Source organism: Ascaphus truei, unplaced genomic scaffold, assembly GCF_040206685.1.
Source record: "Ascaphus truei isolate aAscTru1 unplaced genomic scaffold, aAscTru1.hap1 HAP1_SCAFFOLD_1746, whole genome shotgun sequence".
Lineage (NCBI taxonomy): Eukaryota > Metazoa > Chordata > Amphibia > Anura > Ascaphidae > Ascaphus > Ascaphus truei.
This window is the reverse complement of record NW_027454642.1, coordinates 16,767-41,936: the sequence shown is the minus strand read 5'-3', so window position 1 is coordinate 41,936 and position 25,170 is coordinate 16,767. Positions and strand designations below refer to the sequence as shown.

The 25,170-nt window shown below is 49.9% G+C and overlaps 1 protein-coding gene and 1 long non-coding RNA gene across 12 annotated transcripts in view; one reads left to right on the top strand and one right to left on the bottom strand.

Annotated features, from left to right (window-relative positions):
- Window positions 1-25,170, bottom strand: part of LOC142476822 (phosphoribosyl pyrophosphate synthase-associated protein 2-like) — a 43,350-nt gene that overhangs the window by 8,946 nt on the left and 9,234 nt on the right. For 4 of the 11 annotated variants that reach the window (XM_075581970.1, XM_075581972.1, XM_075581974.1 and 1 more), the window contains exons 7-8: window positions 21,068-21,123; window positions 17,970-18,121 (exon numbers count right to left, since the gene is read on the bottom strand). In XM_075581970.1, the coding sequence (XP_075438085.1) occupies window positions 17,970-18,121; window positions 21,068-21,123 (208 nt within the window). Of the gene's footprint in view, window positions 1-4,522; window positions 4,709-9,308; window positions 9,487-14,905; window positions 15,047-15,093; window positions 15,375-15,634; window positions 16,100-16,122; window positions 16,940-17,969; window positions 18,122-21,067; window positions 21,124-25,170 lie in introns of those variants that run through there. The other 7 variants (XM_075581969.1, XM_075581980.1, XM_075581976.1 and 4 more) reach the window with 6 other exon arrangements.
- On the top strand, window positions 1,556-25,158 carry LOC142476823 (uncharacterized). The gene is made up of 3 exons (XR_012791986.1): window positions 1,556-2,881; window positions 23,608-23,839; window positions 24,597-25,158. It is a non-coding gene; the product is annotated as an uncharacterized LOC142476823 (long non-coding RNA).

The window sequence follows — 25,170 nt, the reverse complement described above, 5'->3', positions numbered from 1 at the left end:
CGTTGCCATGGAGACGTGTCTGACATGTTACTGTTGCAGAGGCCTCACGTGATCCCCGGCATTTCATTTAAATGCCTTGGGGAGGAGCGCGGGACCTCTGCACCCGCCCGCGCCCCCCCAGACAAATCTCCCGCCCCCCATATTGCGCACCGCTAACCTATAACATTATGTAGCTATGTAGTTAGGTTCAAATTCTCTGGATTAGTCTAATTGGATTTCATTCATTCCAGGACTCTGACCATAATCATTGGGATCAAATCAAGGACAGTTTCCATTGATAAATGTATAAATGTGTGGGGTCACTGAGTACTGAGCACTCATAGTTATCACAATTTAGCCAAATATGAGTGTGTTCAGTTTCTGCGCACACTATCTATCCTTATCAAATGTTGTCTTCCTTTTCAATTTTATTATGTATTTTTATCATGTATTTTGTTATTGTATGGTAATTAATTAGCATAACTATGTGTTGATATTACATCATCATTCCTCTATAAGTATATATATATATATATATATATATATATATATATATATATATATATATATGCAAATATAGCTGTATGCTCATCTGCATGTCTTAGGCAGGTCTGCAACCCCGCCTTTCCCCATTATCACCCAGCATACAGCACTTCCACTGCAGCAAGGGATTCTGGGAAATGACATGCAAATGAGCACACAGTGTCACTTTTTGCCTCAATAACCATTTTTAACATTGTGTGAGAGGAAGAGAAGCAGGCCAGCTCCACCCCCCAGCCCTCTCCCAGCTGGAGAAGGAAGAGAAGCAGCCCGGCAGGCCAGCCCCACCCCCCAGCCCTCTCCCAGCCGGAGAGGAAGAGAAGCAGCCCGGCAGGCCAGCCCCACCCCCCAGCCCTCTCCCAGCCGGAGAGGAAGAGAAGCAGCCCGGCAGGCCAGCCCCGCCCCCCAGCCTCACTCCCAGCCCTCTCCCAGCCGGAGAGGAAGAGAAGCAGCCCGGCAGGCCAGCCCCGCCCCCCAGCCCTCTCCCAGCCGGAGAGGAAGAGAAGCAGCCCGGCAGGCCAGCCCCGCCCCCCAGCCTCACTCCCAGCCCTCTCCCAGCCGGAGAGGAAGAGAAGCAGCCCGGCAGGCCAGCCCCGCCCCCCAGCCCTCTCCCAGCCGGAGAGGAAGAGAAGCAGCCCGGCAGGCCAGCCCCGCCCCCCAGCCTCACTCCCAGCCCTCTCCCAGCCGGAGAGGAAGAGAAGCAGCCCGGCAGGCCAGCCCCGCCCCCCAGCCCTCTCCCAGCCGGAGAGGAAGAGAAGCAGCCCGGCAGGCCAGCCCCGCCCCCCAGCCTCACTCCCAGCCCTCTCCCAACCGGAGAGGAAGAGAAGCAGCCCGGCAGGCCAGCTCCGCCCCCCAGCCTCACTCCCAGCCCTCTCCCAGCCGGAGAGGAAGAGAAGCAGCCCCGCCCCCCAGCCTCACTCCCAGCCCTCTCCCAGACGGAGAGGAAGAGAAGCAGCCCGGCAGGCCAGCCCCGCCCCCCAGCCTCACTCCCAGCCCTCTCCCAGCCCCGCCCCCCAGCCTCACTCCCAGCCGGAGAGGAAGAGAAGCTGCCAGGCAGGCCAGCCCCGCCCCCCAGCCTCACTCCCAGCCGGAGAAGGAAGCAGGCTGCCAGGCAGGCCAGCCCCGCCCCCCAGCCTCACTCCCAGCCCTCTCCCAGCCGGAGAGGAAGCAGGCTGCCAGGCAGGCCAGCCCCGCCCCCCAGCCTCACTCCCAGCCCTCTCCCAGCTCCTCTCCCAGCCGGAGAGGAAGAGAAGCAGCCCGGCAGGCCAGCTCCGCCCCCAGCCTCAATCCGGTGCCTGCTCACAGCACATCCACCAGCACACTGCCGCTCCGGTCCCCGCTCCCCCTGCTGCCATGACCCCCCCCCTGCTAAAACAGCCCCTCTTCCCCCCCAGCTTCCAACCTCCCTCCCCCTGCAGTTTTGAGCCATGCTCCCCACTGCTGGCCTGCCCCCCCCCCCTCCCGCTGCACAGCACATCCATCCCCCTCCTGTAGCCAATCCAGCGCCTTTGGGGTGGTGACTCCTGCGGCCTCTAGACCACGACCCCCTTTTACCCCCAAAGGACTTTAATAGGATCCAGGGGGACCTACCTCCCCTGGCCCCATCCGCAGCACATGCCAACCCCGAGGCATGGAGCTCCCTCACCGCCCCGGGCCCGCGTTCTCTCTATACCCCTTTTAACCCCTTAAACCCATAACCATAACCTTAGTAACCTTAACTAGCCTGCATGAGCTCTAACCTGAGCTTCTGTAAGACTTGAACTGCCCCTATAGCACGCTTCCAGTGTGCCTATTCTCTGCCCTCTTCTCTGCCAACCTAGGTGCTCCTAACTCCCCTACCCCCGGTCCCTCTCCAGGCCCCCTCCTTTTATCTTTCTGCCCCTTCTTTCGTGGCTCCTCTAACGCTGTTCTTCCTCCCCTCTTCTCCTCTCTGACCCCCCCTAACTACTGGGCATAGCTGCCTCATTCTTTTCTGGCGGCCCGCTGTCTTTCCCTACCCATCCCGACCCTCTGGCCTGCTAGACCCCCCCTCCGTTCCTTCTGCCATTTTCATTGTGACCGGCGCCTTGCTGGGCTTCTGCATGGGGCTTTCTTCTCCCTGATGACGCCTGTCGGTGCGCGCGCGCCTGCTGATGACGTCAGCCGCCCCAACCAAGATGGCATCTTTCTGTTTGGCTCCGGTAGATGACGACTTCTGGTTTCCGGCGGCCGCCATTTTGGATCGTCTGCTGCCTCGAGGAGGATGGAGCGCGCTCTCTCCTCCCGCCGTTTTACCTCTTCCTGGTTCTGTGCTTCACGCTGGATCTTGAAGAGCGCCATTTTGCCCGCCATCTTCTTTCACCTTCCAGGGCCGGAATCAAAGGTGAGTTTCTTTCTTTTCAGGAGCCGCCGTGAACTGTGCGGATTGAAGGGGGGGTGTTCGAAAATCGTCCGGGGGCTTCCAATGTTCCCTATTCACGGGGCATTACCGCTGCTATGCCTTTCCAGACGGGAAGACTCCATAATGCACAGGCAGGCATTTTTCGTGGGACTTAACTGGCTAACTTATAACTTTGTGTGAGCCATTATTATGGCTGTCATAGTCCTTCACCGCTTGCTCCCCTTGGACTTTGGTGAGCCCGCTCCATTCCGGCTCCAGTGTGTCTGCCTCGTCCGCTGCCCTTACCGGGGCACCCTTCAGGCCCAGTTTAGTTAGGAACTCTGGCCCATCTGCAGGTTCTTTCATCGTGATGGACTTCCCGTTCCGCGCCACCAGCAACCCAAACGGGAAGGTCCATCGGTACCGCACGTTTTGCTCGTGGAGAACCTTAGTAACCGGCAGCAGGCTGCGGCGTCTCATTAGGGTTACAGGGGACAAATCTTGAAAAATGAGCATTTTATTGTTTTCGAATTCGATGAAAGGCAGGGCCCTTGTGTGGCGTAAGGCTGTCTCCCTTGTAGTGTAGAAATGCAGCCGGATAATAATGTCCCGCGGCTGTTCGTTGTGAATTGGTCGGGAGCGGAGGGCCCTATGGCAGCGGTCCATAGCTAGCGCCTCTTTGCTGCAGTCCGGCAGCAGGGATTCCAGCCAGCGGGCAGTATACTCTTCACAGTCTCCTACCTCCTCGGAGACCCCCCTTATTCTGATGTTATTCCGCCTGTCACGGTACTCTGCATCTTCCTGCCACTCTCTTAATTTGTCTATTTCTCTCTGCAAGTCGCCTGTCTTCTTCTCCATTTTTTTCCCTGCTCTGATGGTGAGATCCATTTTAGTCTCCAGCTCATCCGTTCTGGTCCCCAGCTTCACCACGTCTCGCTTGACCTCCTTAATTTCGGCCTGCAGTAGCGATTTTAAATCATTATAGAGTCTTTCAAAATCACAGCGCCGTACTGGGAGAAGGGATTGACTGTTTATTCCTTCCTCATCCCCCTCTTGCTCCGTGTCGGTGTCTGGATTTGAAGCCGGCGCCATTTCTCCTGCTTGCTCCCTCGCGCCCGAGCCTCCAAATTATGCCCTGACATCGTCCAACTTTTGCTTTTTTTGACCCGCTGGCTTTTTCGGGGCCATCCTGATACGGTTATGCAGTGCTGTCTAGCGGTTTTATAAGTATTTTGTGGGTTTTGAGGGTATTTTTAATGCAATCTTTGTTGAGCGCGGGCCAGTGCTATGTACTTATGCTGCCATACCCTGGTCCGTCGCCCATGCTCCTCGTCGCCGCCATCTTTATAGCATCCAAGATGCGACGTGGGCTCTATAAAGATGGCGGCGACACTGGCCTCCGATGCCCCAAACCGGGGCCTGTAACTCGGGAAGCAGGGGGTCTCTGAGGCAGAAATCAATGCGGTTCAGCTCAGAGGACCCCCTGCTCCCGCACACTATTAATAAAAATACATTAAAGCAGCTCCATTACCTTAGCGGCTAACCGCTAAGGCAATGAAGGGGTTAAGGCACAAAAACATGTTTATTGGGGCCAATTGCCCCCAATAAACATAGCAATATACAACACATCCCGCCGCCCCCTAACACATACAGTACAGTAATGGGCAAAATTACTATTATCCATATATGGATAATATTGCATTTGCCCATTTTAAATACATATAAATTACAATGAATAAAGTCAATATATATTACACTTACCTTTTACAGGCACCCACGATGAAGGCCGTCTTCATCCTCATCTTCATCCTGCCCATGCCCCCTCCGATGCTGCAAGACATACACAAGAATAAAAACAGCCAATGTAATGTCCCCTAACCCCTTAATCACCATAGCGGTTATTAACCGCTACAGTCATTAAGGGGATAAACCGCCGGTAATACCCTGCTAACCCCAAAAGGAAGCGGACCTGTGTCTTTGTCTGTGGGGTGGGGACTTCCTTTATGGCGGCCACCTTGCTAGCTAGTGGCCTTACTATCCCTCCCCCAACGGCATAGCCCAAGTACTTTGTAGTGGATTTACCCAGGGCACATTTTTTTGGGATTTGCAGTGAGCCCTGCTTCTCTTAAGGACGTTAGGACTGCCCTTAACCTTTTTATATGAGACTGCCAGTGTCTGCTATAGATGACAATGTCATCCAAGTAGGCCGCGGCATATGCCCTATGGGGTCGTAGTACCTTGTCCATTAACCTTTGGAACGTGGCTGGAGCCCCATGTAACCCAAATGGCATAGTGACGAATTGGTATAAACCGAGAGGGGTGGCGAAGGCAGTTTTGCATTTGGATTCTTCCGCTAGAGGTATCTGCCAATATCCTTTCGTGAGATCTAGCGTGGAGATATACTCTGCTTTACCAAGCGAATCAAGCAATTCATCCACCCTAGGCATTGGATATGCATCAAATCTGGATACAGCATTTACCTTTCGCAGATCCACGCAAAACCTCACCTTCCCATCTGGTTTAGGGACCAACACGATAGAGCTACACCATTCGCTGTGGGACTAATCGTTCACGCCCAATTCCAACATGTCTATTATCTCCCTCTCTACCAGGTCTTTTCGGCCCTCTGGCAATCAATAGGGACGGGACCGTACTTTTACGCCAGGTTCTGTCTCAATCCTATGGGACACTAAATCAGTCTGCCCTGGCAGCTCAGAAAAAACATCTGGGAACTGGTCACATACATCAAGTAGGTCTGACCTTTGTTCCGTTGTTAACTGCTCTCCCATGGGAACCTGATGGTCAGTGTACGTACTACCCTTTGGAAGCTTTGGACCCAAATCCGTCTCTCCTTCCCGAGGGTGAATGAACAGCGATCTCATCGTTTTCCAGGGTTTCAGGAGGTTCACGTGGTAGATTTGTTTACCCTTCCTGGACCCTGGTTTAGAGATCTCATAGTTCACCTCCCCGGTGTGGCGGAGAACTTGGAAAGGACCCTGCCACTTCGCAAGGAGTTTACTCTCTGATGTCGGTAGTAGTAGCATCACTTGGTCCCCAGGTTGGAAGACCATCAAGCGAGCATTTTGGTTGTACTGCCTCTCTTGACGTTCTTGAGCAGATTTGAGGTTTTCCTTCGCAAACCGACCTATCATGTCTATGTGGTTTCTAAGGTCTATGACATACTGAAGGGTATTCTTGGAGGGGGAGGGCTCCTCCTCCCAGGATTTCTTCAGTAGGTCGAGAATACCCCGAGGTTGGCGTCCATATAGGAGCTCAAATGGGGAGAAGCCTGTGGATGATTGGGGAACTTCTCGTACCGCAAACAACAGGAAAGGGAGAAGTTCATCCCAAACTCGCTTTTCAGTGTCCACAAACTTTCTAAGCATAGTTTTTAAAGTACGGTTAAACCTCTCTACCAATCCATCAGTCTGAGGATGGTAGACCGAGGTCCGGACGGATTTTGCCTCCAATAACTTCAGGACATCCTGCATTAACTTTGCCATGAAATTTGTTCCCTGGTCAGTTAACATTACTTGGGGAAGTCCTACCCTAGAAAACAGTTCTAACAGCCGGTGAGCAACCTGTTTAGCAGTGGCTGATCTCAGAGGGAAGGCCTCAGGATACCTGGTGGCATAATCAACAATAAATTTATGTCCCTTCGCAGAGGGTTCTAAAGGTCCGACCAGATCTACCCCAATTCTCTCGAATGGGACGGCTACCAAGGGCAGAGGAACCAAAGGAGCCGGCTTCTGTCCTTTTTGGCTAGTTAACTGGCATTCAGGACATGTCTCACATAGTTTCATGATGTCACCATGTATGCCTGGCCAGTAAAACCGGGACGAAATGCGGTCCGTGGTCTTATCTCTGCCCAAATGACCACCCCATGGGAGAGTATGGGCTAGGGTAAACACTGTTTTAATCAACCCTTTAGGGACTAGCATCTGTCGAATGACCTCCCCTGTTTGTGTAACCTTATTCACACGATATAGTATGTCATTCAACAGTTCAAAATGTGGAAACACTTTTACACCTTGTTCATCTATTATCTTGTTGTTGATCTGTACCACCTTCTCATATTGTCTAGCCAGAGCTGGGTCCTCCCTCTGCCTCTGACGGAAGTCAGGAAGATCCAGGTCTGGCAACACTCCCGTATCTATCTGTTCCCCACCTGGTCATCCCCGGCCATGACCTGCAGTCCTTTGGGCTGACTAATGTTACCAAAAGTCCCAGCCTTTCTTAACCAGTCCTCTTTTTCCGCACGTCTCTGTTTACGTGTCTTTGGGACATGGTGTCTACGGGGGAAAATTTCTGGGGAAAAAGGGAACAAGTCTCCGGGCTTCTCCGCTACCAGAGAAGTAGGCTCCGTAGGAGTAAGGGCCAACAATGTTTCGAGGTACAAGGGCCAGTCTCGGCCAAGTAGAACAGGAGCAGGTAGCCAGGGAGCAACTCCCACTAGTAGGCTAGCCTCTTGATCCTGGATACGCAGTGTAACGTTCGCCGTCGGGTATCTCTTTGTATCCCCATGGATACACTCGATATTCCAAGGAGAGTCATAAGATAGTCTATTGCTTGGAATTAGGCCCTCTAGGATCAGGGTTTTTCCAGAGCCCGAGTCCAGCATGGCGTTTACTTTTGTCCACTCCAGAGATGCTGGGACTAACCACGGATTGTGGTCCCCTCGGAGACAAGCTGTGGCAGGGGTTCTGCCATATGAACAGTCCATCTCCTGAGTCCGCAAACTCGGTCGTCCGTGGAAGCTCTCGACAGGGCTCGGTGTTTGGACCTCTCCGCTGTTGGATGGGGTCCTCCCTTCTGGTTGGTGGGGTTATCCTCTCCACCGGGTGGGTGACAGGAGTCCAGGTTCTCGGGGAATACTGTGGGTGGCGGCCTCCCTTGAGTGATCCAGTGGCCTCGGACCCAGGATGGGCTTCTCTGCGGGAGTTTGTACCAAACATAGGACCTATTCCAAATTTGATAACACTAAAAATGTATCATTCAATACAGAGGCTAGACACATACCACCAAGAGGGCGGGAAGTTGGTGATCTAGAAACTCCTGGAGAGAATAAAGAAATAAAAACTCACAGTACCGAGGACGCAGTCAGTCACAAAAGGGAAGAGGCAAATAAACAAAATAGAGACCGGGAGGAAAACTGGCAGAGACACAAGTACTATTCCAAAGATTATCAGGAAAGCCATCATAGAGCCAAGCCACCCGCATACAACTACAGAGCTAGATCACCATTAGAACGTAGAGATAACAGGTATGAGAGAGAACGTAGCAGGGATAGGGATCGTAGATCACCTTATAAATATCATGGGTCAAATCGGGAATATAGAGAGAGACGTTATGAGAGAGAAGAGAGTCAAAGGAGACACTACCGGTCACCCCGTAAACATCATAGGGAACATAGCCAAAGAAGAGAACACAAATCCCCCCATAGGGAACAGAGGACCACATATAGAGAAAGACAGGATAGAGAACAGAGTCATGTGAGAGAGCAAAGATCACCCCGACCACACGCAGGGCATTTTTTAGAACAGGCCCAATCACTCAAAGCACCACCCCTAGTTACTCAGAATCGCTTCCTAGTGTCAGAAAACCAGAAAGAAAAAGAAACCCCAAACACAAAACTCAAAAAAAGGCCCCACGAGGAAAGCGGGGAGGAAGAAGGACACAGAAAAAGAGCAGCGATTTGAACAATATATTTAATCTGAGCAAAAAAGAATTAAATGTAGAAAAATGTAACCTAATTAAAAAGGGGCTGAACTTCGCACCAGTTGCCAAGGCGAACAGTTTCAATCTGTATATAGACGCGCACAAATACATTAGTCAGTTAACCCTTAAAAAATTCTTTATTTCAAAAGATGCACAAACAAGGGAGGTAGTGAACAATAATGCTAACGCGAATATAGAGATGGATGAGTTCAAGCATTCAAACCTAAAAAATAAATCCAAATTCTATCCAAGCTGGGCGAAAGGCCATAACTTAGAAGTCTTCCATCAGAAAATCCAGGAGGACTTTGATAGACTAACCTCTGGTGCTACTAAGATAACTAAGAACAATCTAACCTTGAAAGAAAAAATCGCAAGGACATTAAAGCACCACCAGGTAGACCCATTATCTCTGGGATAGGCTCGCTCACGTCTCGACTGTCGGAGTACATAGATCTATTTCTGCAGCCATACGTTGCGGAGATGCGGTCCTATCTCAGAGACACCACGCAAATTCTAAATATATTAGAACAGATAGATTGGCAAGAAGGCTATAAAATGTGCACCTGCGATGTGACTTCATTATACACGTCCATAAAACATGATGATGGAATTAAAGCCATCGAACGGACGCTAATAAATGATGCCACCGTTCACATAGAACAAAGACGCTTTATTTTAGAAAGTATTAATTTTATTCTTAAACACAACCTTTTTAATTTTGATGGAACATATTTTTTACAAAAGTGCGGAACAGCCATGGGTACAAAATTCGCACCGAGTTATGCCAACTTGTTCATGGACAGTTGGGAGACCGATACCATCTGGTCGGAACATGAATTCAGTGCGGATCTTGTGCTATGGCGGAGATACATCGATGATGTGTTTTTTATCTGGAGAGGCAACAATGAAACCTTAAATCACTTTCTGAATTACATTAACAATAATGAGAGGAACCTAGCTTTCACAACATGCATAGGGAATAATTCGGTAGACTTTTTAGATCTAACAATTTACATAGAAGATAATAGACTGAAGACTAAAACTTTCTTCAAAACAGTTGACTGCAATAATTACCTGCTTAACACTAGCTGCCACCATAAGAAATGGCTGAAAAACATACCCCCAGGACAGTTTCGCAGAATCAGGAGAAACTGTAGCGATGATCATGTTTATAGGGAACAATCCAATATTCTGAAGAACCGATTCATTGCAAAGAATTATGATAATGAAAAAATGGATACAGCAATAATAGATGTATACTGGCGACACACTTTATTCGAGCTCGGCTAGTCCCACGAATTCGGGTATACCCGGGTGTATTGAGGTTTGTGACTGTTTTCTGCCCGAGTGCATTGAGGTATTTTCCATGCAGGGATTGAAGCATTTTATTCCCGCTGGCTGCAATACTGCACAGTATATATATATATACTGCATTACAATTCATGAATTTATGCCATCTGGTAGACACGCGAAGCATTGCAGCCTATTAAATCCTAATCATTATCATTTAACAGATCAGCCGCCCGTCAGCCAGGCATGAACCCAGGCTGGGAAGGCAAACGCAACGGGGCTTGTCAGAGGTGAGGAGCGGTGCATTCCAGGTATCTGCCAGGTACATACTGGGTATTTGCTCGAATAAAGTGTGTCGGTGCAGTAGGGAAGCTTAAACGTAGCGACATTTTTTTATTTTTTTTTAAATGTTTTTATTAGGCAGTTAGTTAATACAACATTCTCGACAGATATCAAAGCCTAACAATTTTCCAAAACATCTTTTTTTTTTTGGGGGGGGGTAAAAGAGTGGCAACCGAAGTTGTCAGAGAAAGAGGGGAGTGCCTTCTTAGAGGGGAGGCAGAGGGGGGGGTGGTGTGGGTGGTGAGGGGGTGTGAGGGAGGGGGGGGAGGGGGGGAATGGGGGGGGAGGGGTTTTGTCGACCCACTTGGCTGTTCAAGTTTTGCTGATGAGAGTCGTTTGAGTGTTCCCTTATGGAGGGGGGGTGGGCCTCAGACCCACCTGGGTTGGTTGGTGCGCTCTGGTAAATTGGAACCAGGATTCCCAGATACCCTCAAAGGCCGGAGTTTTTTGTCTAATGTGGGCAGTGAGTCGCTCCATGGTTATCACTTCCCCAACTCTTTTCTTAATCGTGTTTAGCGCTGGAGTGGTTGTTTTCCTCCAGGAGGCCGCAATACAACATCTCGCCGCAGTGAGAATGAAGGATATTAATTTCCTGGTGGGTCGAACAATATTCGACATAGGTGCGGCCAACAGGAAGGTCAGTGGTTCAATAGGAACTTCTAGGTCGGTGACCTCTTTTATCAGAATTTGGACCTTGGCCCAGTATTTCACAATTTCTGGACAGGTCCACCAGATGTGGGCCATGTCCCTTCTATTACCACAGCCTCTCCAACATTGGTCTGATGCCAGAGGGTAGATCTGGTTTAATCGTGCTGGGGTAAGATACCAGCCAAACATGATCTTATAAATGTTTTCCTTGATTGTGGTGCAAAGGGAAGTTTCTGAGGCTGCCTGCCAGATTTCCTCCCAAGTCTCTCTTTCAATATTAACGTTTAGATCAGCTGACCATCTGAGCATGTAATCGTGCTGTGTGGGGGACGTTGAGCGCATTAAGATGTTGTATATGTCCGAGATAAGTCCCTTCTGGTAGGACTTGTCCTCACACAGGAGCTCAAACGTAGTGAGAGTGGGGTATTCTGGATGAGGGCATGTAGCTCTGACAAAGTTTCTAATTTGTAGGTATTTAAAGGTGTCCAATTCTGTGATTTTTTTTCTTGGTAGCTCAGGAGCTTCCCTAGGCTCAGTACGTCGGCAATCGCCTCTATACCCCGTGTGTGGAAGTAGGCGAACAGTTTAGATCCGCATCCTGGGGGGAATTTGGGGTTATTAACGAGGGGGGTGAGTTGTGAGCTTGTGGAGGAGAGGTTAAATTTATGTTTGCATCTGGACCAGGTGTCCCACGTGAAACGTGAGGCCTGTAGTTTCAGGTTGTGTAAATGACCATCACCTCTGTTCAGGCTCCAGAGGCAGGCTTGCAGAGAAGGCAATTTGGCACATCGAGTTTCCATTCCCACCCAGCAACATCGGGTCGGGTCTGAGTTCCACATTACTACCCGCCTGAGCTGAGCAGCTAGATAGTATTTATATAGATCAGGTACCCCCAACCCTCCTCTGGATCTAGTGGTCATCAGGACTGATCTGGCGACTCTGGGTCTCTTGCCCTGCCAAATGAAGTGGAGTAGTCTATTCTGTATAAATTTTAGATCGGCGGCCGGGACCTGGATTGGGAGGGTCTGGAATAGGTAAAGCATTCTTGGGAGTATATTCATTTTGGTAGAGATCATCCTCCCGATCCATGAGATCTGATAACCTTCCCACCGATCTAGATCTTTTTTGATCTGGTCCCATAGTTTCGGGTAATTATCCCTATATAGGTCCCGATAGTGTCTAGATACATTAATTCCCAGATATTTAATGCATGAGGGACACCCTCGGTAGCTAAAATTTAGTTTAAGAAGTTTGACTACGGGGTCGGGGAGACTAAGATTTAGGGCCTCTGATTTGTCGCTGTTTATTTTATACCCTGAAACCTTTCCAAACTCCGTCAGTTCCATCTGGAGGTTGGGGAGGGAAGTTAGGGGTTTGGTCAAGGTCAGGATAATGTCGTCAGCGAATAGGGAAATTTTGTATTGTTCAGTGGCAATGGGGATACCTTGGATGTTCGGATTTTGTTTTATTTTAGACGCCAGAGGTTCAATCGTGAGAGCGAAAAGGAGAGGGGAGAGGGGGCAACCCTGTCGGGTACCATTTCTAATGTGGATTTGTGCCGGTCCTCCGCCAGATAGTTTAACTGAGGCGGATGGATTTTGGTAGAGCGCTTGGACACCCATAAGGAAGGAGTCCCTGAATCCGAATTTTTTTAATGTTTGGTCTAGGAACAGCCAGTCAATTCTGTCAAAGGCCTTCTCTGCGTCTAAGCTTAGTAACATAGCTTGTGAGTCTGTAAGGTGGGCATGGTCAACTAAGTTAATGATTTTACGGGTATTGTCTGAGGCCTGGCGGCCCAGGACAAACCTGACCTGGTCCATGTGTACTAGTCTCGGGAGGATTGGATTAAGTCTGTTCGCCAGTATTTTACTGTATAGTTTTAGATCGTTGTTCAACAGTGAGATTGGTCTATAGCTACCGCATTGTGTGGGGTCCTTCCCTTCTTTGAGAATTATAGCCAGATTGGCGGACGACATCGAGGATGGGATAGGACATCCTTCTAAAAATGAGTTGAACAATTGTAGTAGGTGGGTGGACAGGATGGGGAGGAACTTCTTGTAATAGGCATTCGTGAAACCATCAGGGCCCGGTGCTTTAGAGATTTTGGAGGCCTTAACGGCCCTTTCTAATTCTTCCGCCGTTATTGTGGCGTTCAGGAGAAGGTTTTCCTCCTCTGTTAGTGAGGGGAGGTCGCATTCAGCTAGATAGTCAATGGCAGCCGATAGCTCCTTCGGGTCTGGGCTAGCAGAGTGAGCCCTTAGGTTGTATAATTTAGAATAAAATTTAGTAAATTCCTCTGCAATTTTTTTTTCGTTATATAGAAGCTCACCAGCACTATTCCGGATCGCCGTTATTTGAGATCTTTTTTGTATGCCTCTCAGCTTGCTAGCAAGAAGTCTGTCGGCCTTGTTCCCTTTATCATAATACCTCTGACCCGTCCATTTAAGAGCTTTCTCAACATTGTCCATTTGAATTATTCTTAAGTCGCTTCTGGCGGAAGTCAACTGTTTATAAATTTTCCGGGAGGGGTTATTTTTGTGTTGTTGTTCTAGGCTGATTATTTTGTCTGTTAGCTCTTTGGTTTGTTTGAGTTTAGTTTTTTTCCGATGGGAGGCAATCGAGATGAAATGTCCTCTGATTGTCGCCTTATGGGCTTCCCACAGGTTTGCTGGAGAGGCGACAGTGCCTATATTTATCCGGAAATATTCCTTAAGGGATTTTTTGAGCTCCCGTACTGTCTCCGAGTGATTCAGTAAGGAGTCGTTAAGTCTCCAGCAATATGAGGTTGTTTTCACGAATGGAATGGACAGGGTCATGGTGATAGGAGCGTGATCTGACCACGTAATTGGGCCAATATCGGTGTCTAAGGCGGCTTCTAGGATGTTCTTGGTAGCAAGGAAATAGTCTATACGGGAATATGTCTGGTGAGGGGCCGAGTAAAAGGTATAATCCCTTTGCCCCTGATGCTGTGTTCTCCATATGTCCAAAAGTGAGAAGTCCCCCATAATGTCCTTAAATTTTTTCCCCAGTCTTTGTGACTGGGTGGAGTGTTGTCGCCCTGGGAGGCTCGATTTATCTTCTTTGGGGTTGAGAGCCATGTTTAGATCGCCTGCAATTAGTAGCGAAGATAAGTATTGGGGGTCAATTTCATCCAGAACTGTTTTTAAGAAATCTGTCTGGTTCTCGTTTGGGGCATATAGGTTAATAAGGGCGATTGCCGAGCCTGAGAGAGAACCGTAGACCACAATAAATCTTCCCTCTGGATCTGCCTGGATTTTAGTTAGATTAAATGGGGTACCCTGACGAATCAGAATGGCAACCCCTCTGCGTTTACTACTGTATGAAGAGAAGTAGCTCAACGGATACGCATGCTGGAATGTTTTGGGCGGTTCCTGAGACGTGAAGTGTGTCTCCTGGAGGAAAACAACATCGCCCCCCAACCTCTTAATTTCCTGTAGGGCCAGGCGTCTTTTTTTGTTATTGTGGAGGCCCTTGACGTTTAGGGAAACAAACCTTAGATCTTTTTGGTGGGACATTCTAGTTGGTATTAGCGTTTGCTGTGCGTAAACTCTGAGTTGCAGTGATAGCTGAACAGCCAAATGGGGCGGGAGGTAGGGTGGGAGAGGATCCGCTGGGATAGGGTCAGCGGGGGTAAGAAGGAAGGAAGGTAGACCCTATTGGGGTCTGGAAAGTTTGAAACCGGTCTGACTTACAGGCCGGTTAGGGTGGTATAAGACCCTAGGGGGCGGGTCCGACGACAGTCTCCAGTGAAGGTGGGCCGAGGAGAGACCCTTAGCTATTGGGAGTTACCGCCGACTCATCTGACTCATGTGTGTCCCAGGTGGTTGGACTATTTTCCTGCGTGTGCTTTGTGGAGGATTGGAGGAGGGGGGGGGAGGGGGTAAGCGCTGGGTGGCCCCATACTGAGGGTGGGCGGTAGGGGAGGGGAGTGAATGGGTGGGGGGGGAGGGTTCAGGGGTAGGCGGGAAAAGGGTCAGTTCATGGGTAGAATCCGCATAGTGTGCATCCAACCTCTACGCTGCATATCAGGTGAATATTATGTGTACGTTACCAGATTGGTTAGGTGTGTACAGGGTGGGAATGAACCTGTGATCTCTTGGGCACTCCTGGGGCGGTGAGGTTCGGGCGTGTCTCCTCCGGGGAGTGTTCCTTTGGGGAGAAAAGAAGGGGGGCGGAGGGGGGGAGGGATGGAGGAAGGATGGGAGGAGGGGGGGGTGAAGGGGAGTGGGACGTGGGGGGAGAGGGGGTTGGGGGGGGAAGGTCAGGGATGAGAAGAGAAAAAAAAAAGGAGGGGGGGAGGACAGTTCGGGCATTTATCCTGCTTATTTTCCATCATAGACATTATACCTCTTAGTAGGCGAACAGTATATTTACAGATCTAGACAGTTTGGTTATATACAGTATTGAGCTAAAGCAGCTTGCTCTTGGGCTTCCTTGGAGTGGTGAGAATCAAGTGTTTCTCGACAGGGAGGTGAGCCTTGGGCGGGGAAGGAGAGGGGGGGGGAAAGTTAATTATAGGGATAGGGAGGTGGGCTGGGGAGAGGAAGGGAGGGGAGTGGGCTGGGAAGAGGGAGGGGGGGTGCTGGGGGGGGGTGGTGGGGCTGGGGGGGGGGGTGGGGAGGCAGAGGAGGGGAGTGGAAGGGGGAGGGGGTTGGGGGGAGTAGGTATGGGGGGGCAAGGGGGGGTGGGGTAGGGGGTGGGGAAGGTGTAGAAGCTTTTCACATAGATATTCTGCAACAGAAACATTTCATGCAATAAACCGTATATCAAACAAACATAGCGTGTGCAGTGTTAGTCTAGTTAGACATTTACATAATCCCGTACATTTCGGAGAGGAAACTATTATCTCTTTGACTCCTGTTGAGCAGGGAAGGTCCAGGGTGGTTGAGCAAAGGGGTGCTCCACGCCTGTGTAGGTGGGGCAGCTTTCGTAGAGGGGGGGGGGAGGGGGTGGGTATGCGCCGGGAGGGAAGGGGGGGGGAGGGGAAGAGGGGAGGTAGTGAGGGAGGGGGTATGGGATGAGAAGGGGGGGAGGGGATGTAAGGGGGGAGGAGGAAAAGGGGGGAGGGAGGGGGGGAAGGTAAGGGGGACGGGGGGGAAGGAGGTGAGGAAAGGGGGGGGGCTGGGGGGGGAGGGGGGCGGGGCTGGGGGGAAGGGGGGGAGGGGCTAGGGGGGGGAGGGGCTAGGGGGGGGAGACGGGGGGCTGGGGAAAAAAAAATGTAACACTAATGTAACACTCCGCCAAATAGAAGGTTCAAAGAGCAAAAGTTACAGAAACTTCCCAATTCGCGTATCCTTCTGACTTTCATATTGTTACAGTGATGCACTAATTATTATCACCGCCTGTGATGAGCAGTCGACATTTGCACTAAAAAGCCAGACGTTAACATCCCTTACATTTACACACTCTACTTAAAGTCCTCAAGCCCCTCAACAGGTCAGGTTTTCAGGATATCCCAGCTTCAGCACGGGTAGCTGAGTCAAAGGCAGAGCCTCCTGTGCTGAAGCAGGGACTGTTGAGCAACCTGTGCTGAAGCATGGATATCCTGAAAACCTGACCTGTTGGGGGTGGAGGGGGGGGGTGGCTTAAGGACTGGAGTTGAGCCCCCTTGTGGTACGGCATTCCTTCCGGATCAAAAACCGTGTGACACGGTCACAGTGTAGTACACTCGGCAGATGGAGCAGCACACCTGAATCAGTGCAATGTCTTATGATTAAATACGGATCAACGTTTCTGCCCTGACGGGACTTCTCTCAAGGTTATCCAGGAGTGTATATACAGTGAGCAACGAAACCGAGCGTCTCAGTGACATCACAAATTAGCATAATGACGCGGGCAACGTGAAAATGTAAAGAAACACAAATACATTGGCAACGTGTACGTACACACACACACACACACACACACACACACACCTGTTTTATGATTTTCAGTGGTCTGGGATTTTCACTTCATTACTGGCTAAATCAAAGCTGTTTCCACTGCCCGGCGTATAATGCACAAATAGTCTCCACTGAGCTCAAATGCCACTTCCTGAGTGCGCTGGGGAGGAAGTTATTTGAAGTTCTGTTCTTAGTCTGGTTGTGTCTCAACACGGCCACATGATTCAGTCAGCAAAGCGTCAGAGAGCCGTCACTTGCAGAAATGATCTGAGCCTGCCGGAAATGTAGCAATGTTTCCACCACTGCTCTCAGAGGGGCCCTTCAGGCAGGGTCCAGCTGCTTGTGTGACAAACCAACGGCAGGTTGCCGACATTACAGGGGGGGAAATGGGAGGGAGGAGCAGTGCACACAAACTGGACAGCAGATGGCCAGGCCTGCGGCCAGTGCATGGTAGCAGATCTGCACGTCCACAAGGCCAGGTCACGGAGAGTGGGTGACTTACACTCGACCTCCCACAGCTATGCATTTCATGTTGTATATACACTCATTGTAACAGCGGGCTCACATGGCTGTAGCCTGCCGTTAAGTCACTTGACAGATATTAGTGAGTGAAAGGCTTGTGTCAGGCCATATGATGGATGTTATGGGAGGTAGCAGCTGTAATGTGTGTTAATGGCCCCTCTGGCAGTGGGGAAGCCTCTTGAGTATTATGATGAAATGCCCACAGGGGAGGGTGAAATCACTGCTCGCCATTCTCTACATATACAGGCTCCCGGGAACCTGCAAGGACAATCTTACTACTGATGCAGCATTTGGGGGACTTGTGCTTTGCAGTAAGTCTACACCCCAGCTACGACTAAACCCTTGACATGAGCGGGGGATCTAAAAACCCGCGCAGAATAATCCCAAATCACTTCCTGGCATGATCGTTTCGGTTCATTAATTCCAGGGTACAGTGTCCCCTCATCAAGCTTGCTCTGAACGCACCCTCAAACCTATCTCCTCCCACCTGCAGACTGCCAGGTTGGGACCCGAGGTCTGCAGGGTGTTAAGGATACTCGATGCCATCACATCTTGTTATCACACAGCTCTCCTACACGCATTATGTTTGGCAGCGGCAGCGGGTGGGTTTGCCCATGTAATGGTCCCATTATCTTTGACCCGCCTTTATTTCCGGTGTAGACACTTACTGGGTATCTCCAACGACGGGTGTATTGCGGCGGCAATATTTTTGACAGCTGGAGGCGAATGCCGCCCGTCCACTAAATCAGATTCAGCGTCCTGCGCTTCCCCGTGGATCACGGCGATTCCCAACCGCAACCGTTCGGCAAAAGACTGCGCCCTGGAGGTGGGAGACACGCCAAGTGTAATAAACAGAAACGTATTAAAGGCCGGCTTCGTCAGCCCGCGCAGGAGCCGGCCGTCCCCAATGTGCCGCCGGGCGCACGGAATTCAAAGGAACAGCCGCGCCTTTTGGCAGCCAAGCGGTTAATCCTTATTTGTGCCTTTTACAAGAAAAAAAATCCCCCAAGTGTTATTTAAGCGAGGGTCTGCACAGTGTTACATTTACAGTGTAAAGTGGCGAATAAACCAATGGCAGAGGGACCATTACCCATCAGATCAAGAAGTAATCAGAAAGGAAATCCAAAATGTAAAGCGGAGGATCACGTACAAGCAAATCAGTCCCTCCCCGCTCCTCCGTACACCTACACGTGACATCCCACCCCGCTCCTCCGTACACCTACACGTGACATCCCACCCCGCTCCTCCGTACACCTACACGTGACATCCCACCCCGCTCCTCCGTACACCTACACGTGACATCCCACCCGCTCCTCCGTACACCTACACGTGACATCCCACCCCGCTCCTCCGTACACCTACACGTGACATCAAAGAGGTTTATATTAACAGTCTGTAACAGGAGTGGCCAACGCCTGTCTCCAAGGGCTATCAACAGGTCAGGTTTTTAGTCTAAGACTGAGTCACCGGTGCTGAAGCAGGCTCTACGACTGAGCCATTACAATTTAGACCAGGGGTGGGCAACAGGCCAGGTTTTCACGATATCCCTGTTTCAGCACAGGTGGTGCAGTCTTCCATTGAGCCACCTTTTCTGAAGCATGGTTATCCTGCTAACCTGACCTGTTTGTGGCCCTTGAGGCCTGGAGTTGGCCCCCATTGTTACAGACTGTTATATAGACACCTTTGCTGTCACGTGTAAGGTGTGCGGAGGAGCTTAGAGTTAATACTGTGCTTGCTGATGCAAAGGCGTTTTACTCACTTAAACACCATGTAATTAAACTTTAACACAAACTACAAACAGTTTGCATAAGGCCGCTATAGAAAAGAGCATTTGTACCTGCAGATGAAAATGTAATTAGCCTATGTTGAAATACGCTTATGCATTCAGGGCCAACTTTCTTAGTCTGACAAAGGGTATTTATCTGTGCAGAGTTTATAAGAAGTGAGAAATAAATGCGGGCTTTCCCAGACCGGACTGCAGGAGCGCACAGAATTACACGTAGCGTAATCTCGTCAGAGGAGCGTGTCCTTAACATGTAGCTGCAGTAACTACGCGAATGCTTCAGCAGACACCTAACACCGGGGTTCTCAACTCCAGTCCTCATACACCTACCCACCCCAGGCAGGTTTTCAGGATATCCCCGCTTCAGCACAGGTGGCTCAGTTGAAGACAGCCACCTGCGCTGAAACAGGGACCAACAGAGCCGGTTGTGCTGAAGCAGGCATATCCTGAAAACCTGACCTGTTGGGGGATTCTTGAGGACTGGAGTTTAGTACCCCTGCCCTAACTAGATGTCAGTCACATACGGGTCTAACAAACATACACAAAGGCCCTGCCAATCATTCTACATTTACAGTGCCCGGAACACACGTGTGCGAGGAGGGGAGGGCCCTGCCAATCATTCTACATTTACAGTGCCCGGAACACACGTGTGCGAGGAGGGGAGGGCCCTGCCAATCATTCTACATTTACAGTGCCCGGAACACACGTGTGCGAGGAGAGGAGGGCCCTGCCAATCATTCTACATTTACAGTGCCCGGAACACACGTGTGCGAGGAGGGGAGGGCCCTGCCAATCATTCTACATTTACAGTGCCTGTAACACACGTGTGCGAGGAGGGGAGGGCCCTGCCAATCATTCTACATTTACAGTGCCTGTAACACACGTGTGCGAGGAGGGGAGGGCCCTGCCAATCATTCTACATTTACAGTGCCTGTAACACACGTGTGCGAGGAGGGGAGGGCCCTGCCAATCATTCTACATTTACAGTGCCTGGAACACACGTGTGCGAGGAGAGGAGGGCCCTGCCAATCATTCTACATTTACAGTGCCCGGAACACACGTGTGCGAGGAGGGGAGGGCCCTGCTAATCATTCTACATTTACAGTGCCTGTAACACACGTGTGCGAGGAGGGGAGGGCCCTGCCAATCATTCTACATTTACAGTGCCTGTAACACACGTGTGCGAGGAGGGGAGGGCCCTGCCAATCATTCTACATTTACAGTGCCCGGAACACACGTGTGCGAGGAGGGGAGGGTCCTGCCAATCATTCTACATTTACAGTGCCCGGAACACACGTGTGCGAGGAGGTGAGGGCCCTGCCAATCATTCTACATTTACAGTGCCCGGAACACACGTGTGCGAGGAGGGGAGGGCCCTGCCAATCATTCTACATTTACAGTGCCCGGAACACACGTGTGCGAGGAGGGGAGGGCCCTGCCAATCATTCTACATTTACAGTGCCCGGAACACACGTGTGCGAGGAGGGGAGGGCCCTGCCAATCATTCTACATTTACAGTGCCCGGAACACACGTGTGCGAGGAGGGGAGGGCCCTGCCAATCATTCTACATTTAGTGCCCGGAACACACGTGTGCGAGGAGGGGAGGGCCCTGCCAATCATTCTACATTTACAGTGCCCGGAACACACGTGTGCGAGGAGGGGAGGGCCCTGCCAATCATTCTACATTTACAGTGCCCGGAACACACGTGTGCGAGGAGGGGAAGGCCCTGCCAATCATTCTACATTTACAGTGCCCGGAACACACGTGTGCGAGGAGGGGAGGGCCCTGCCAATCATTCTACATTTACAGTGCCCGGAACACACGTGTGCGAGGAGGGGAGGGCCCTGCAGAAAATCCCATGGTGCAGTGAAGAGCTATTCAGCTAACCAAGTCTGTTCTCGGCGCCGCCATGTTTAAGGCGTTCCAGAATATTTCACACTGCTTTTTGTATTTGTAAGAATAAGAGGACTTTTCTGCTCACCTCTTTGCTGATGATGGTGATTTGGCCACTATTACTGCGTTTCTGTAATCGTGAATCTGTTGTGAACAAAGAAAATAATAATAATAATATATAATATATAATATTGATAAATATATATCTTCACAGCCAGGAGTACAGTGTCACCTGTCAGGTTATAGAGACATACAAGCAATGGGGGAGCGTGGGATTAAAAAAACATTTGACAATAAAAAACAATAAAATACAATAAAATTAATGTGGTTACAACAATATTGCTGGGGGTTGGTGAAAATATTAAATACACTTACACGGCCATGTGCAAGCGGACACGGTAATGTGGTTTCTTTAAGCAATTCCAGTCACTCCCAACAACAGGTAATGGTGGTTTAGAGGGTTTTGAAATAAATATATAAATATATCTGTACTCACACGGCCATGTGTGAGTCCTTGCAGGAAATTGGTAACTTTGGGGTTAAATTAACCCATCTGCATCTCCCCCCAGTGTAGACTCTTCTTTGTTTGCAACCAACGTGGGATTCTAACTCCAGTCTTGGGCATCAGATGGGGACTCTCCCCAATGGTGGTAGTAGGGGGGGGAGTAGGTAGAGAAAGTGAGGCACGTTGTCAGTGGGGTTTAAAACACATTTATTAGTTTTAAAAGCAATTGGTACAACAAGACTCACATACATACATAGTGGTTGGACCCCTGGCCTCCTCGTGCAGTCCAGGATACAGTTTAAGCAGCCGTTATTGCCAATCACGCGTCCGTGATGCAGGAGGAAAAAAAACAAAACTTTTTCTCCTTATCTGCAATGGCTGCCTGGTTGATCCGGCTACGGGAGCCACGTTGGGCCAAATTCAGCAGGAACTTTAGAGCTACGCGTTTCGTCGAATCATCGACTTCCTCAGGCTCATATTCTGAGAATATGAGCCTGAGGAAGTCGATGATTCGACGAAACGCGTAGCTCTAAAGTTCCTGCTGAATTTGGCCCAACGTGGCTCCCGTAGCCGGATCAACCAGGCAGCCATTGCAGATAAGGAGAAAAAGTTTTGTTTTTTTTCCTCCTGCATCACGGACGCGTGATTGGCAATAACGGCTGCTTAAACTGTATCCTGGACTGCACGAGGAGGCCAGGGGTCCAACCACTATGTATGTATGTGAGTCTTGTTGTACCAATTGCTTTTAAAACTAATAAATGTGTTTTAAACCCCACTGACAACGTGCCTCACTTTCTCTACCTACTCCCCCCCCTACTACCACCATTGGGGAGAGTCCCCATCTGATGCCCAAGACTGGAGTTAGAATCCCAAGTTGGTTGCAAACAAAGAAGAGTCTACACTGGGGGGAGATGCAGATGGGTTAATTTAACCCCAAAGTTACCAATTTCCTGCAAGGACTCACACATGGCCGTGTGAGTACAGATATATTTATATATTTATTTCAAAACCCTCTAAACCACCATTACCTGTTGTTGGGAGTGACTGGAATTGCTTAAAGAAACCACATTACCGTGTCCGCTTGCACATGGCCGTGTAAGTGTATTTAATATTTTCACCAACCCCCAGCAATATTGTTGTAACCACATTAATTTTATTGTATTTTATTGTTTTTTATTGTCAAATGTTTTTTTAATCCCACGCTCCCCCATTGCTTGTATGTCTCTATATCTTTAAAAGGGTTCCGGATTAACCCTTCCCTGGGGTTGCAGCAGAGGGGAACTCCATGCTGGCTCAAAGCATCTGTCATAGAGCCGTGGTCTAACTTACTGCCACATTGTAAGCACACCTCATATATTAAGCTTAAGGTAAGCGCCAGGTTTTTTCCTATTGTCCACCTGTCAGGTTATATCACAGCCAGGAGTACAGGGGGACAGTGTCACCTGTCAGGTTATATCACAGCTAGGAGTACAGGGGGACAGTGTCACCTGTCAGGTTACCTCCCAGCCAGGAGTACAGGGGGACAGTGTCACCTGTCAGGTTACCTCCCAGCCAGGAGTACAGGGGGACAGTGTCACCTGTCAGGTTACCTCCCAGCCAGGAGTACAGGGGGACAGTGTCACCTGTCAGGTTACCTCCCAGCCAGGAGTACAGGGGGACAGTGTCACCTGTCAGGTTACCTCCCAGCCAGGAGTACAGGGGGACAGTGTCACCTGTCAGGTTACCTCCCAGCCAGGAGTACAGGGGGGCAGTGTCACCTGTCGGGTTACCTCCCAGCCAGGAGTACAGGGGGGCAGTCACCTGTCAGGTTACCTCACAGCCAGGAGTACAGGGGGGCAGTCACCTGTCAGGTTACCTCCCAGCCAGGAGTACAGGGGGCAGTGGCAAAGAGTGGAGCGAGTCAAAAACACTTGTTTGAAAAGCCGCAAAATGACATGTGCTTTGTGAATTCGTTGTTTAACCTTTTCCTAACCAGAGCAGCAGCAACACACAGGTAATCTGAGCTCGGGCCTAGCCCACCTGTTTTATCCCGGTGTTTGTGAGACAATGCTGAAAATTTGGAGTGTATAAAAGAAAAAAACCCTGCATGAAAAACAGCAATGTAACTTCCCGCTGCTTTACAGGTTACAGGAGAATCTAACAACACTGGTCAAGGTTAAGATACAATCCAAGTTCCAGAAAGCAAGTTTCTACCAATGTGATCCTGAAACAAAGAAAAACAAACGTAAAAGCGTTTCAACAACTTCCTATCAGCGCGAGAAAAACCACCCAGGAATGCGGACAAGCAGTGTATAACCAAGTGTACAGAAACAGAGTGTGTGCCGAGAGTCTGACAACTCAAGGACACCGAGCAAGGTACGAGATTATAGGAAGACCATATTTAGACTTAAATGTGCAATCTCGTGTATTCCCATCCTGGAAAGTACACACAAACACCACACGTTTCACAAAGCCTGTGAACCACGGAAAAAATGAGAGCCGGAGTCATTAGAAAGAACCAACGGGATATGTATGTGCAAGTAGACAAGATAACACAAGGAGTCATAATATTCAACACTGCACAGTTACTTTATCAGAGAGAAATGTCATGTTGGATGGCTGCCGGGAGGGCCTGCACAGCAGCGTGTCCCCGTCACGTGCATACGCATCTTGTGACATGTCACACACTATTCTGTGAGACGTGTGTTGTCTCACGGGGATTCCCAGCGCTGCCACAGAACATCAAGCAGTATACTTTACAGCAGCGCTGCTCAACTCCAATCCTCAAGCTCCGCCCCCCCCCCCCCTCCAACAGGCCAGGTTTTCAGGGTATCCCAGCTTCAGCAAAGGTGGCTCAGTCAAAGACTGAGCCTTTGATTGAGCCACCGGTTCTGAAGCAGGGACTGAGCCACCTGTGCTGAAGCAGGGATATCCTGAAAACCTGTCCTGTTGGGGTGGGGCTCGCGGATTTGAGTTGAGCACCCCCGATCCTGCCTTAAACAGTTTAAAAGGCTCAGAAAGTGTCATGCATGAGGACAAAAGGAAAGGTCACATGTCTCAGTCCAGGGTTCCTCCCTTCCTCCTTCTGCCCCATAACTATAAGAACAACGCAACTTCTGTTTCCGTTTTGCAGGCAACTTAAAGCGGCCCTCTCTACAAGGACCAAACACAACTTATTAAAGCGGCCCTCTCAACAAGGACCAAACACAACTTATTAAAGCGGCCCTCTCTACAAGGACCAAACACAACTTATTAAAGCGGCCCTCTCTACAAGGACCAAACACAACTTATTAAAGCGGCCCTCTCAACAAGGACCAAACACAACTTATTAAAGCGGCCCTCTCAACAAGGACCAAACACAACTTATTAAAGCGGCCCTCTCTACAAGGACCAAACACAGCTTATTAAAGCGGCCCTCTCTACAAGGACCAAACACAACTTATTAAAGCGGCCCTCTCAACAAGGACCAAACACAACTTATTAAAGCGGCCCTCTCAACAAGGACCAAACACAACTTATTAAAGCGGCCCTCTCTACAAGGACCAAACAACTTATTAAAGCGGCACTCTCTACAAGGACCAAACAACTTATTAAAGCGGCACTCTCTACAAGGACCAAACAACTTATTAAAGCGGCACTCTCTACAAGGACCAAACACAACTTATTAAAGCGGCCCTCTCTACAAGGACCAAACACAACTTATTAAA